At 39.6% G+C, this 15,999-nt stretch overlaps 1 protein-coding gene across 1 annotated transcript in view; it reads right to left on the reverse strand.

The window, feature by feature from the left end:
• LOC149313081 (rho guanine nucleotide exchange factor 38-like) overlaps positions 1-15,999 on the reverse strand; it is a 49,502-nt gene that overhangs the window by 17,198 nt on the left and 16,305 nt on the right. Inside the window, exons 4-7 of the mRNA XM_089526027.1 lie at positions 14,245-14,392; positions 11,919-11,936; positions 4,311-4,510; positions 2,315-2,448 (exon numbers count right to left, since the gene is read on the reverse strand). Of these exons, the coding sequence (XP_089382153.1) occupies positions 2,315-2,448; positions 4,311-4,510; positions 11,919-11,936; positions 14,245-14,392 (500 nt within the window). The remainder of the gene's footprint in view (positions 1-2,314; positions 2,449-4,310; positions 4,511-11,918; positions 11,937-14,244; positions 14,393-15,999) is intronic.

The following is a 15,999-nucleotide window of genomic DNA, read 5'->3' on the forward strand; positions in this document are numbered from 1 at the left end:
ATGTTTATGGGAGTGAGGTGGGGATATTTTCTCATGTTTCCATGTGTTGTGGGGGGCTGAGGTGGGACTGTCCAAAAATGATGCCAAAAAGTTTTTAAAAAATATGGAGGAGGGTTTGGAGGACCATGGGAATTACTGGGGAGCTTCAAGGGCTAAAACATTGGGTCCAAAGGCTTCAGTTTGCCCATGCTTGGTCTGGATATAAGGGGATGGGGTAAAACTATAAGGACTGGTATTATTCTACATTGCTAAAAACTTATACAGATGAATTATGAGTAGACTTGATGCTATCTCTTCAGTAGACCCATGAGGGGGTGTAAGTGGGAGTCAGGAGGGGCTTTCCAGATCCACAACTGCAAATGTGTCCTCATGTCTCCATTTTAGTATAACAAAGAGCCAACCTGTGCTGAGGAGTAAGAATGGATGTTGCATGTTCTGCTCTCAGGCCCTCTCCTATGATGAGGAATCTACTAAAGGCAGAAGTTCAAGCCTGCATGGAGAATCTTGAGTGAGCAAGTACAGGGACAGTATGACCAAAGAACATGGAAGTTACATTTTGGACTCCAACCCCCAAAATCTCCCAACCTTCCTGATGACCAATCATGCTGGCTGAGGGAGCCTGAAACCTATAGTTCAAGAAAGTAAGTTTTCTACGTTCTGAATCACAGGTAGCTGGCCTCAGTAAGGCTTAGGAGCTACTATGCCATAACTATACCTATAAGTTGTTGTAGCAACTTATTCTGAGATCCCATTTTACCACTACCACATGTTATGAACTCAGTGGTTAGAGCAGAACTGTTCCTATGCAATGGGAGAAACCAAGTCACAGAAACATGGGTTTTCTTTTTGCTTGGCTGCTAGTCAAATTTGTTTTCACATTACAAGCAGTTTGCCTTGAAGGGAAAACTCGTTGGCCTTAATAATCAGCACATCGATATTTATGTAGTCAGGCAGAGTAAATAATGTACTGTGTTCCACAACTACTATAACTTGTGTCAGTGCATCCCATTTCGTCTAAGCATTGCTTTTGTGGAGCACTACTGATCTGTACCATTCTGTGTATGCGAAAAGGTTGTGACAGCAGAAGATTTAGATGATATCGTGTTCACTAATAAAGGAAGATAAGGCACATAAACCATTTTCTCACTAAAAGTAAAAGATTGCTCCCTGTGTATTTAATTGTCTAATTACTATCTGTGTTAGCCAGGGAATTCTGGGAGCTGTAATTCCAAAAATGCCCTTCTAATGGGACAAGAACACACTTTTCAGGGATCATCTAATGATCCTTCACTATATTGTTGTTGTTCATAGAATCATAGTTGAAATGATCACAAGGATCATCTAGCCAAACCCTTGTCATGCAGGAATACACAATCAAAGTACTCCCTGACAAGTTGCCATCCAGTCTCTGTTTTCTGTATGCCTTCAAGTAATTTCTGACTTATGGCATTCCTAAGGCAAGCCTATCATGGAATTTGTTCACAGAGGTTTGCCATTACCTTCCTCTGAGGCTGAGAGCATGTGACTTGTCCAAGGTCACCCAGTGGGTTTTCATGGCCATGTGGGTATTTGAAACCTAGTATCCCAGTATTCTAGCCTAACCCTCAGACTACTGCACCATACTGGTTCTCCTTTATTAAACAGCAGTTAATTATATAGGAGTATAAAAATACTGGTACAAGTTTAGTCTCCCTTATCCAGAAATGTTTTGAATGCTGATCTCCCCCCCCCCTCCCCTGATTTTGGAATATCTGCATATACTTAACAAGATACTTTGAAGGTGAGACCGAAGTCTAAAGATGTAATTAATTTATATTTCATACACACTTATACACATAACCTGAAGGTAATTTGATACACAATATTTTTAATAATTTTGCGCATGAAACAAAGTTTGTGTACATTGAGCCATCAGAAAGTAAAGGTGTCACTAGCTCAGCCACCCATGTGGACAATTTTGGATTTTGGAATATTTCGAATTTTGGAATTCCAGATAAAGGAGACTCAACCTGCACCTGAATTTCTTTATTTTTCTCCTCCCTCCTCATTCTTTTTTTCTTTTGTATTTGTTCCTAACAATAAAATGTAAACCTTCTTAAGTGTTCAAGCAAAAGGGCAGCACATTAGAGTGGTTAGCTAATCACCAGATGTAGGTAGGAAGGTAAGTATTTTCATGTTTACTTGCTAGCTAGTAAACATTTTCAAATAAACATGAAAATACCTACCTACCTACAGTTTTCTATGGATCAGAATGAATAATCCTGCAGTCGTTTCTCAAAGTCCTCAGTAAAGTTAAACAGCACAAAAGGAATACCTGAAGTTCTCCTCCAGTCAGAATTTTCAAGTGGCCTGTGACTCTCTTGGACTTCTTACTAATTGAGTGAATGTTTAATCTTGAAAATTTCTCTTTCAGAGATTCATCTTCATCGTTTTTTTTATATTTCAGCACTGCAAATTAAACAAACCATACCACTAATAAGAGTTTGTTTTCATTGGGTACTTATTCAGCACGACTTTTCTTTAATTTCACAACAGACAAGGCATGTAACCCACTCACTTGTACTTAAAGAAATAGTAAAGATGATGACAATTTTCATGGCCATATAAGCTTTTAGAAATATCTCTACTTGCTCCTGTTCTTTGCAGTAGCACCATTTGATGGTATTTATTGTAGAATACACAATCCTGTGTTTTATAATTATTTCCATGCCTTTGCTGTCTAAATCCCTAGTGAGCCTGCCTGAAAGATGCTCAAACATCACACACACAGGGACACACATATACACCTAAGTTTGATATGTGCCCTAAGGAAATGCAAATAGTGGACTTGAAACAAATTTAAAATTCCAGACCACTTCTCACTACATAAAGCTAGTAAAATGGGACTGAAATTAACTGTTTCATTCTGGAATTTAATTATTCCTTCGCTATGAATAAGTTAATAAAAAGTCATTTTGTGCTTCTCAGGAATAATGCTTAGTTATCCATATGGTCAAAACAACCTGCCATATACAGAGGGAGAGCATCTTTGGATACCAGAATGAAAGGGTGACCATCATCTTCATGACTTACTTTTGAAACACTAGGGAAAAGAGAGCAAATACAGTTATCAGGTCCCACTGGGGGCCTGGGGGCAAATAAAGGTCTTCTGAGGTCCCACTGTCACAATTCTTTCACCATATTGCCATCACTTGGTAGTTTGTGTAGAAATTTTCCCCACTTAAAAGAGACTGAAGTACCTCTTCAAAGTCTCACAGAAAATGCTCGACTTATCCACGGGTCATATAAAAATCCACAATTTTGGCCCTAAAAACCTGCCCACAACTTATACATGAGGTCATCTTATAGTCGAGTATATAGGGGTACGTTCAACAAACTGTGGTTAATCATGACTATAGTTTATCTAAAACATATCAACATGGCACACTAAACTACAGTTAACTTAAAATGGAACTGGAAGCTTCCAGTCACTTCACAGCGATACCAGAGGAAGGGAGAGAAGTGGGAAATCAAACCCTGGTCCCTGGAGTTGTAGTCCAATGTTCAAGCACTACACCATACTATAAATCCCATAATTCTGTAGGATAGAGTCATGATAGTTAAAGTGCTGTCCAGCTGTTTTAATTCTGCAGGCTGGATATTTCCCTGCCTATTTAGTTTATTCCAGTAGGTCTGTGTCTGTCTACATCTAGATCCCATTTAATATGTACAAGTGTCTAAAACACTCAACACTAGTTTTATAAAGCTAAAACCCAAATATTTCACAATTATGTTGCCCTTGAATATACTTATATTAATAATAGCTAGTTCCTATACATCACAATCAGAATAATTTGAACAAATGTTTTCACAGTCAGATTAATGTATCAAGCTTCTACAAACAGAAGACATCCTCTGAATGTATCTTGGTATTATCCCTTGCTGTTGCTCCATATAGGCGGGGTACAGACCGCCCAGAAAAGGCACCTCCTCAGCACCTCTCTCTGCTGCACAGCTGTGCTGCAGCATACCAATTGTGCGGCATAGCTGCGCAGCAGAAAATGAGCTCATAAAAGCAGCTCCTTTTTGCTTCACCGCAAAGCACCAAAGACGGCACACAGCTGCACAGCTGTGCAGCTCCGTATGGAAGCTGTGCAGCTGTGACGTAACAGTTACGCGTGCCGTGTGTAAGGCGCTGCATAACGGTGGCATGAGAACGGCGTGCTAGGGTTGCAGGGCGTGTGCACGCGCTGCCCCGAGGCAACCCTAGCACGTCATGGACGCGCCACAAAGGGCCCGTCTGGAGAGGGCCATAGTTAATCTTCTCTTACCTATATCTTTTCTTCTTTTAAGTTCATTGATGTTCATATTCATGGCTTTCACAGCAACCAAAGCATCCTGCAACGCTCGGTGATCTGGGTGAGACATGGGTGTTGCATTCAAGAGTTCACAGAGTAACAATGGATATTTCATCACCCGTTGTATTGGTTTGATCATCAGAGATCCCATGTCCAGTAGATTTGGTTTCTCCCTGAAATTCAAACAAACCTTTATTAAGTAAACAAATGAATTCCTGAAAGTGGAAGAGAGTAAGAATGTATTTCCTTGCAACAAGACCTTGCACACATTAGACATAATGGCTCCTTTTACAATTACAAATGCAGCCACTGGAAGAATGCATACACTTTGTGGAGAGTGGTGGAACAACTGTTAGCATGAATGTTCAGTCACAAAAACTAAAGTCATACATGTTACTGGCTAATGCACAACATTCTTTTTCAGCTAATGTAATATGTGATTAAGGTCTCCATGCATCTGACATTATAACCAGAGCGTAGAAAAGTTACCTTGGTGGACTACAATTGCCACAATTCCCAGAGGCAGGGAACAGTAAATTTAATGGATGGTCACAACTAGAAAAGACCCACCAAATAAATGGAACCTGTAATTCAATAGTGAATCCATCAGTTTAGTAGATTTTCTTTAGTTATTACTAACAACTGGATTTATCACACACTCACACTAACTTCTTGAAGCTCCTAGTTATGAACCTGAGTTGGCACTTATTCTACTTTTGTCTAGGTCTGTTCCAATTGTCATTTAAACTCCCTTACGTACCTGAATATTCTGATCTTGAATTCCCTCCAAATTCCCCCCTTATTGACTCTCTTTTGCCGTGGGTTTTCAGCTCTCACAGCAGATGATTCCCACGCAATCCCTGTTGGTTGCCTAGTACTCCTACAGAGGTCAGAATGAGGCACCAAGCCACTTTATTGATACTAGGCTCCTTGTTTAAACCTCAGAGCAACTCAGGCACTGGGCAGCTTGCAGGGACCATGAGTGAAGGCAACAGCCACTGTCACTGCAAAGATACTTGAATACCCACAGAAAAGGAGAGTTACTTAATGAAGTCCTGAACCAGCTGTGGGCATCATGAAGACAGTCCGTTTCCAATTTGAATATTTGGTCTTGCGTCATGTAAACAGCAAGCCCAGGAGAAATTTGTCCATGTAGACAAGCCCTTAGATGGTCTTTAGGATGCTGTACCTGAGGTCATCTAGTCCCTAGACTGAATAGCAAGTATTAGTGATTATACAGAAGGAAAATATCTGATACCACTCCAAAGGTACTAAGTGTGGCCTTTGCCTTTATTATGGGCTTTAAACTGGTTTACCACCATAGAACTTTAGAGCAGTGGTTCCCAAACTTTGGCCTTCCAGGGGTTTTAGACTTCAACTTACAGAAGCCCTAGCCAGCTTGGCTAACAGTAAGAAATTCTGGGAGCTGAAGTCCAAAACACCTGTAGGCTCAGAGTATGGGAATCACTGGTTTAGATTAGTTTGTAAATATAACTACACTGGTTATTAATGCAATGAAACTAGCATTACCAACCTTGAGGACACCTCCTGTTCCTAGGCATTGGACAGCTGTGTGACTTGCAGACATTATTAACTGCCAGTGTTTCTCTCTGTGATTTGATAAAATGTTGTCTTCTGATTTCTGAAGGTACTCATTAGAGGTGGAACAGCAGGATGGCAGATTTTCCCCCACCCAGTTAGTTGTCTTAGATGGGACATTTTTATATTTCCAATCAATCTGATAACAATGCATATTTCTCAAACCTGGAGAATATAGGGGAGGATGTGTCGATCTGGTCTTATATGTATGTATACATTAATAATGAGTGGGGCAACTTTTGCATTACCTACATGTTCTGTATGAACATTGTGTCCTACTTTCTGTCCGTAGTACAATTTTAGTGTGGATTCTATTGTACTTATGTTGATGCCTCCTATCATGTGTGGCTGGTATTGCTTATGTTGTTGAAGAAATCTTTATGTTAGTATACCTAGCTGCTGTACATATAGAGGATCTTGGGGGGCAAAATCTGCCTGGTAAACACATTTTAAAATTTATTTTAAAGATTCATAATGCTGCATCATATATAAAACACTGGTTTTCTCCAAACTTGAAACTGTTATTGTGTTCTGCAGAAAATCCCAGTGCATGTAAAACTTTAATCGGTATCGTTGTTTCCACAGTTTGCTCTTTGGATAGTTGCCCAAGTGATAAACAGCTCTCTGCTTGCATTTCTGTGTGACACAATCGAGCAATCTGGTCTGAAAGATAGTAGGTTTGCTAGGAGATAAAATATCTCCACAAGGCATTAAACGGTACTAAGGTCAGCCCATCTCATTCTGTCCAGTCAGATTATCCTGGGATAACCATTCTCTTTAGATTAGTTGCAATTTTAACACACATCCTTTAGCATTACACTATAGTGAGGGAGAAGAAGAGAGGAGAGAGAAGGAGCAAGTGGTCTCAACACCAAAGTTAAAACAGATGTGTAACAACTTGTGACATCTATTGTGCAGAAAATTAAGGTCATAATTCATTTATGATGCTTCTTCAGTCACTGCATCTTCACGTGAATTCCATCACCTTTCAAAGGCCATAAAGTAATTGGTCTAATCTCATTCAAGCCATGGTTGTTCCTTTATGCTCAAATTAATGCATATGACTTAATCCTAACAGCATCTCATTCCTACTGCAGATGGCAGGCGAAAAAGACTGAAGTCACACACAAAATACCAACATACAGGCTGCCTCCCCCTTCCAGCCAGAACTGCACAATGGTTTAAACCCCTACTTGTTGCAACTTGATGGCAAGGTAGGATACAAAATGGAATGGGAATAAAAGATAAAAAATGATATATTCATACAAAAGCCAACTCACTAATATACTCTTTGAAATCCTCTCTTTATATACTTTGGTATGTTACACACATGCACTTATCTTGTGCCTCTATTCACAAAGATTCAATGCTAAAGCAGACATTATTTTAAAGATGTAACATCCAGTCATGCTCATGGTACTTGCAACTGACATTTCAAAATTACGAGGATTGCTGTTTTGCAATGTAAATAGAAAGTGTAGTGGGCCCCAGTTAGATCAGGACCAACAAACTACAGGAAAAGGGATTCCATCTAAACATTAGGGAGAACTTGACAGTCAGAGCTCTTTAACAATAAAATATACTGCCTTAAGAGTGTGGTGGAGTCTCCTTCTTTGGAGATTTTTTTAAAGACAGGCTGGATGAGGGCTGTTGAAAATGCTTTGAGAGTGTCGTCCTGTATGGCAGGGGTTGGACTGGATGACCACTGTGGTCTCTTCTGATTCCGTGATCCTAAAAGGTGTACAGTCCAGCCCCTTCTGTACCAGCATCCCAATTCAGATGAGGGCCCCTGCATGTACATGAAGAGGAAAAGATGCTTAAAGAGAGCAGCTGTTAATTGTGTTTTTTTTTTTCAAATAATGCCTGATCCAGCTCTCACAGGAGATTATCACACGGGGGAAAGGACATCCTTCTCCCACATTATTGCTGAATCGTGAAAAGATTTACAGACCACGTCACACTTATCTGGTCATTGTCCTGTCACTGAACCACAGTTGACTACGATTGCACAAAACACTTTCACATGACATCATGCTTATCCTGTCATTGTTCTGTCATTGAAATGGAAATGTCCTGTCATTTTGTATTAACAGGGGTTTGCAGTAATACAATTCCACTTACGTAAATAACGGGACAAAGCACAACACTTTTGCGCGATCATGGTAAGGGCAGAATAAGAACAGGAGAACAATCTGCTTCACTCCCAACTCCGTCCTGTCCCCGTGTGATAAATCTCCACAGAACAGGAATGCTCTTCCTCAGAGGCCCTATTCTGAGGAGCCTCCTGACCAAATGAGTCAAAGTGGGTGACTAAGAGGGGCTTTTCAGCAGAAGCACCCCAATTCTAAAACATTCTTCTCAAATACTTCTACCTGGCAATATTCCTGTGATGTTAACAGTTCCAGAAAAACACCTTTCTGTGCATCCAGGCCTTTTAAAGCAATTAATTAAACAGAATTAAAAGCAACACGTTTCATTCTGAAGTGCGAGCTTTGTTCTATTGTTGACATTTGTGATGGATATGATCTTATGGGTTTCTTTTGGATTCTGTATGTAAATTGTTTTATGCTTTTTAATTATAAGCCTCCCAGAGAACGGTCAGTTAGGCAGGAGCATAAAATACGACAGATAAATATGTAGACGAACAAAACAGAAGAAAATATCCCTTTGTTTAATAAAGTTGTTTCTGACTGATAGTGACCCTAAGGCAAACTGACCATGGGGTTTTCTTGACAAGATTTATTCAGAGAGGTTTTTGCCTTTGCCTTCCTCTGAGGCTGAGAGAGTATGACTTGTTGAAGGTCACTCAGTTGGGTTCCATGGTTGAGCAGGGATTCAAACCCTGGTATCCAGGGTTATAGTCCCACACTCAATCCACTATATGACGCTGGCTCTGAAAATTTCATTGGGGTGTGTGTGAATTCTTAGCAGTATCAATGCTCTTACTTTTCCTTCCCCTTTCCCTATAGCTTCCCCATCTACCCCACCTGAAATGTGTTTTCTGGCACATTATATTAGTGTAGGGAACAAATCTCACTGGGGACAAGTGCTGAAGAATATTTTGGATGAGACAATTCATCCCTGAAGCACTTTGCTAAAATTAGCTAGCCAGTTTGACAGCTTGGGGGAGCTGCTACCTCATAATAAAGTATATTTCCCTGTTTAAATACAAATAAAAAATATAATCAAAAATTCCTAGTTTTGTTGCTCCTGCCTCTCTGTGTGTCTATGCATGTGTGTACATGTGTGAATGACTGAATAATCAAAATTATTTATAGTATCTCATGGAGGTATTTATTCTGCTAATCGCTAACATACTCTCTCTGTTATGGCTCAGTGCAGAGCACAGAGAAAGGGTTAGTGTTAAGCTGAAATGTCTTGCAGCCATGTGTTTCCAGTACAGGAATCTACATGCTGAAGTGCTCATTAGAATTGGTATAAAAAAGAAACAGAGGCTATTATTGTCCCTAGATTGTACAGGCTGAAAAGTTTCATGCATCCCCTTGCTCAGCCAGAACGGGACTGCTCGCAAACTGGCCTCTGAAAGGTAATTGCTTATGAATTATTGACCAATTTACATTCTGAGCACAACTCACAGTTTATGGCATCTATTTTTGAAGGTGATAAGTGCACATTAATTTATAAGAATGCAGCACAAGCAATTTGTGGTGCATCTGTGCTGTTCTGACTCACAATATCTCTTTCTGTCTTTTGTACATACAAGAACACAGTTTTTTCATTGTTTCTTCACGTACATCTTTGACACAGAATCTCTGTCTTCCATTTCTAAATTTTATTTAACTGATTCCAGAAACACTTGCCTACATGGTTTATTTTACTTCACCTTCCACCTCTGTGGAAGGATATCAATCCGGCAATCTATAACAATAACATTTGGAGGCATAGCCATTTTAATCTGAAAAATCAATATGCAAACTGTGCGATTCCCGGACACAACAAAAAGAAGCCGCAAAAAGCAGCTTCTTTTTGCGCCCCGGAAGTGGCGCCGCAAGTTGCTAGTCGCGCACTCGCGGCATCACTTCTGCCGCGTGACATGTGGATGCTAGGCGTCCACGATGTCAAGATGGCGGTGCCCATGTAGAATGGGCGCCGCCATTTTGTACATCCCCAGGACGTACTAGGGTTAGGGCATCCGGAATGGACGCCCTTTCCTAATTCTAGTACGTCCTGGGGACATACTTTACACCCGTCTGTAACGGGCCTTACTGTCACTTTTCCAAACACAGAAGAAGCTCCCCCCTGAGAAAAGAACTTGGTGAGCATGCTAAGAGAACTCTGAGAGAGGTCTAATAAAGTTATTTTATCTTAAAAATTGATTAATTTCAATTACATATGAAAAGGGAGGCTTGCAGTAGTTTTGCAAGCACCAAATGCTTGCAAGTGGTTTTGGGCAGAACAGCAGGGAAGCAAGTTATTATCTTGGCCCATCTCACTACTGGAACAATAAAGGATCCATAACTGCCAGGTTAACTCTGCCAGTTTCTGACTTCAAGACTGGAATCCTGCTTGCGACATGCCTGTGTTTAGTCATATACATGCATATGTCCTGTTTTGAACATTGCAAAGATTCAGGAGGGCAATGTTAGCTCTCAGCCAAATGCTGACTGGGTGGTTTCGTGCTATACTTCTCCATCCATTAAGTGGCCATTGCATCACACCTGGTATACGGAGATTGCCTGAGAGGGAGCAATGTATGTGCAATTGTGCTATTGATGCATTATTATATTTCATTCATATGACATAGAATATCAACCCAAGTATTTTGTTATACATGCATGAACACATTGAAGGAGGAAAAGAGAATTCCTGCTCCCTGAAATGTCAGGTAAAGTGAAGTAAAGCATAAATGAACAACCGAGATGGAAGGATAAGGGATAAGAAAATAAAGACAATAGAAGGTAGAGTTGCCGCATTTTCTAGCCACCTGGGCTTAATTTGAACCTAGACATACCACTTGATGCCTGTTTACATCATTAGCTGACCTGCACTGTTAGATAGTGTTTTTAAAATTTCAATATCAGCTTCCTATCACTTAAATCATCCTAGCTCCATCCTAAGGAACGTTGGGATTTGTAGTCTGGTGAGGTACTTAAAAGGGATCAAGGTACTCTGAGAAGAGAAAGCCTGGAGAATCCGTTTAATTCTGTAGTGAAGACAGCACTTGGGTGAGCTTTGAAACTAAAGTCAGGGGGATAGACTTGAGTACTCTACAAGATAATTCTATTTTCAATAGCTTTCAGTGTGTTTAGCTTTGAGTGAAGACACAGCTGTGCATGATAGCACATTTTGGGACCTTAAAGATTTTAAATTGTAGAGTGACCCATTGATCTCAGAGATCATGTTGACTAGAGGAGTCTGGCAACTGTAGTCCAAAACAGTAATATTTCCAAACTGTTTTTATAGGTATACAACACTGTCCCCTATGTTAAGTACCATAACACTGAGCCAGGTCAATATAGTTGTCATTTTAGAGATAGGACGTGGGCATGAAGCTGAGCATAGATATACAGTTGTCTCTCCTGATTTGCAAGAGATCCATTTTGGACCCCTCCACAAATCGGAAAACTGCAAATATTCAAGCCACGCTTGGATAGGATGGCACAGGGGAGTGTTCCCTATACACACGTGTCTACAGAAACCTACACAATCCACATAAATTGACATAAAGGGTCTGCTTCTCTTTTCACACACTTACTATATGTTATTCCTAAATTTTTGTGTTTGAAATAGCCATGGAAAAACTAATCATTTTTCTATTTTTAAATCTTATTTTTAAAAATTAAATAACACATTACATTCAGTGTGTTGTTAATATTTTATAAATTTCAAAAACTAATAATTAAGTCCATTATATTCAATCTTTGAATAATATTTCAAACTCTGCAGTAAGCCATATATGCAGCTTCTCAGATGAGGGGGAAAGACAGGAATATAATAAATAAAAAGAAATATGGTACTTACCTTTCTTCATATATCTTTCTGCCAATAGAAGAAAAAATACAAAGCTATTAGCATTCTCTTGAGAAAAGCGACATCGACAACCTGGTCCTAAATCTGTTTACACTGAACTTGGTGACCTCATTTGCACATAATGCCCAACTATGGTTTAGCGTTATAAAGATAAGCCACAACAAGCCTCAGTTTCTTGCATGCTTCTCCACTTAGTGTCTCTGGTGCTGTGTGCAGCTGCAGTTAGGAGATCAGAAATGTCCACCTCCATTTTCAGTTTATCATAATTCAAGCTTTGTCTTCATGGGCCAGGATATTCTGTGGACATGGGTGCCCTGCTGATCTGCCCAGTGCATCCTGCTGAATCACCTGGCACATCTACTGCTGCCATGGGTTGCTCTCTTCTGAGGTCAGAATGAGGCGCCCAGCCTTGATGATGTGTCTGGGCATTTCATTCTGACCTCAAAGTGAGTGACCCACGATGGTGGCAGATGCACCAGGTGGTTCAGTGGAATGCCTGTGCAGATAACCATCATGGCACAGGGATGGAAGATCTGGAGTTAGTTATGTTTTAAAATCATTTTAATGGTGTTATCCACCAGTTCTGGTGTGGAATGTTCTGGATGTCATCCAGACTGCTCACATCAGAGCTGAAATTTGGGACATGTTTCATCTGAACAGGATAGCACCAGAACAGGAGGGAGGAGAATGGGCCTTTTGGACCATGCAGACAGGATTTCAGTGTTACAACCAAAGCCAAAATGCAACCAATCTTAATCATGATTTGTTAAAACAAGGCAGCTGCTGAAACTATGGCTGAATGACACTGAGTTGTTTCAACAAATCACAGTTAATATTAACCTCAGTTTGTTGCATTTGAATGACAGAGCAAGCTGCATTCCAAAGTGTCCAAGTTGTTGTAATTGATGTCTTTACTAGGCCAACCAAAATGGTTGTGCAAATGATCTCTGTGTAAGCTTTTGAAACCAAACATTCCTTCATCAGAAATTTCAGAAATTTTACAGGGGAAGTGGTGATGAAAGAGTGAAGAAGTTAGAGTCACATGCTCCACATGTCTTCAGATGGTATGAGAGGAAGGGTCTGCAAACTATTATATTAGGCTCATCAGGCCACACATAGCACAACTGTCATGGGCTTGCCAAGAGCAAGAAAGGTGATAAAAGCAGAGCCATAAAATTTGGTTCTCCATTTGAGAATACAAATGAATTCCTCCAGTCCTGAAACCTGTCACTGCCTGGTGCAAAGTTTGCAGAAAGACAACTGTAGTAACTATACTGGTGGAGACAAATTAAGGTGATGGAACAGACAAACCCAGCCAATTAGAAGCCAATTTGGATAGATTTTTTTTAATGGAGATAAAATCCCTCTAAAAATAAAATCCCACTTTAAGATGGTATAAATCTCTCTGTCTTCATTTTAGGATCCCACTTCTTTTCAAATATAGGGACAGCTAAGTTGACTGTAAGATAAATGCCAAATTCCATAATGAGTAATATGTTTCTTGCAGTCAGTTTATTACAGGTACAATTAATGTAATACTACAGTGAAGGCTCTCAAATTATGTACCAAAAGAGGAGATTCTGTATGTGAGCTCAAAGCTCACCAGTTCTTATAACATTACATTGAAATTGAACCTTATGCCCAAAACAGTCCAGTGAGATTCCGTAAACATGCTTAGTGAAAAAAGGGGTAATTTCTTTCATAAAACAACACATAATGCTTAAGACAGCAGCATTCTTGGACCATATTCACTGTGAGGCAACTTGCTAATAACATCTCTTGCACATGTTCTAGATTCTTATAGGCTATACACAGATGACTAAAGCTCTAGATAAATCTCTTCCTAAAGCTTCCCAAAAATGGAATCTATAACAGGAAAAACCATAATGAAACAGATTTTAGAAGGAAAAAAAGGGAGGGAAAGTTTATTTATTGATGTAGAGTTTACCATAAAAGGGGTTAAGTATTTATATACAGTTTACCATAAAAGGGATTAAGTATTTCAGTATGGTGATAATTTAAAACAGATACAGATATATTGGGAACATTAAAAAGATGGAATACTTGAGTTTTAGATGAAGCCTGCCTGAATCAACCTCTCAAGAAAGCCTGTTTTGATGTTATCTTGTAGCAGCCCCCCCCCCCCCCCATTTTAGATCTAAAGGCAGAAAAATGTATTCATGTTTCCAGGAAAGCAGCATAAACATGCAGTCCTAGTAAATCCCATAAAATTCTGGATTTATAGGCAATATTTCATTGACAGCCCTAACAGCTCTTTCATGCCGGGCAATAAACAAATGATTTGAAAAGTTCTTACTTTAATGACTGTAGACAATCTCTTATATGTTGCTTTATTTCTTCATCCTTTTCATAAGATTCCAGCAGGATGTGGGCATCATCATGGTGGTAACAATAGACCTTATATGCATCTTCTAATGGCTCTTTAATCTGTGAAAACACTCGCCCTGTTAAAATGCAAAGCAAAAACAAAAGCCAAAGACTGTCAGATATTTTAGGGACCACTTCAAAATATATGAACACATCTCTTTTTATGGCTGGCCTCAGATACCCTGTTTTTCTTCTTCTACATCCTTATATTCTGAGCAAAAAAAAGAAGAAGAGGTACAGAAAGAGGAAGAAAAGCTGAGTGTTCTTTTTTTTTTAGATTTTTGTATTAGGAAGTTACAGAAAGTTCATACCTGTTAAAATACTTATACTTCTCCTTTCTACACCTGCATCTAATTTTGAACATTCTCATTGTACTTGTACTTCATTTTTGAATTTCTAAGGCCAATGTGTGTCTTCCCTCCTTCAGTGCCTAACACACAGAAAACACCTGCTTGGTTTCTTCACACAAAGCTTCTGCTAAAGTCTCAGGAGAAGACATAGAAAGAAAATGGCAGTCCTGCTGTTTGACTGTGTGAGGAAACCAGCTTTGGACAGAATGCACCTATTTCCTATTACATGTGTAGTACTTCACATAGTATATTACGTTTGATTTTGCTTTGCATCTAAATGACTAAGATGAAGGTAAAGTACAGACAGGTGGACCTCATTGATAAGGGCTAAGTGTGCTTCTTTCACAAAGATGATGTGTATATGGATATGGTTAAATGGAGCTATGTCCTTTATATTTCAGAAATGCAAAGAGAGCATTCTGTCTCGAAACTGCTCTCACCATTTCCTTTTTTTAAAAAAAAAATCTCCAAAAACATCAACCATTTTCTGGGGCAATTCATCAAACTGTTCTCAGATGTTGCAAAAGAGCAATTATTCTGTAGCTGGACATAAATTTCTCACCAAACCAGGATTATAAAAGTGAGCCTGTCTGTCTCAAAAGTTTGACCCAAACGTATGTCTAATATTTGGAAAGCATTGGCACAGCCTTTCTGAAAATGTGTCACTCTAGCATGCAGAAGCATGTGTGGATGTTCAATTTCATACCCAGCCCTTTCACTTAGGATGGCTAGCAAAAGTTATTCACATTATAAAAGTTATAATCACACATTAGGTAAAGTGTAAAGGTTTCCTCTTGACATGAATGTTTAATCATAACCAAATGTAGGGAGTGGTCTCTTCTCCGTTGCTAAGCCAAAGAGCCAGTGTTGTCTGAGGATGATGCTGGTGGTCATGTGGCCAGCCTGACTAAACCAAATACTGTTACCTTCCCACCAAAGTCCCTCTGTCATTGTGGCAACGTATTGTCCCACTGTGCAATGGGGAATGCACAGCACCTCTTCCTGCAATCCCAGTGAATAAAGTGGTACACTGGAGGCACTGCTGAACAGTTACTCGTCATGTAAGAATGTGTGAAGCTGACTGATGAACATAATCCTGTTTGTTAGTTATAATGAGAATAGACCCAGTCAATCAACCATTCAATGGTAAGTCAACATGAAGGTAAGTCCAATTGATTCAACACCCCTACTCTATCATTCTAACAATAGAATTTAGGCCCATGGGAAATGGTTACACTTGTGAATCTTTGCTTATACTTCCAAGAACTGAATACAGGCAAAATAAATACGATCACCTGTAAAGGGACTTATACATTTATATGACATCGAACAGG

This window comes from Sceloporus occidentalis, unplaced genomic scaffold, assembly GCF_023333645.1.
Source record: "Sceloporus occidentalis isolate IW3139 unplaced genomic scaffold, rSceOcc1.0.p SCAF_5, whole genome shotgun sequence".
In the NCBI taxonomy this organism is placed as follows: domain Eukaryota; kingdom Metazoa; phylum Chordata; class Lepidosauria; order Squamata; family Phrynosomatidae; genus Sceloporus; species Sceloporus occidentalis.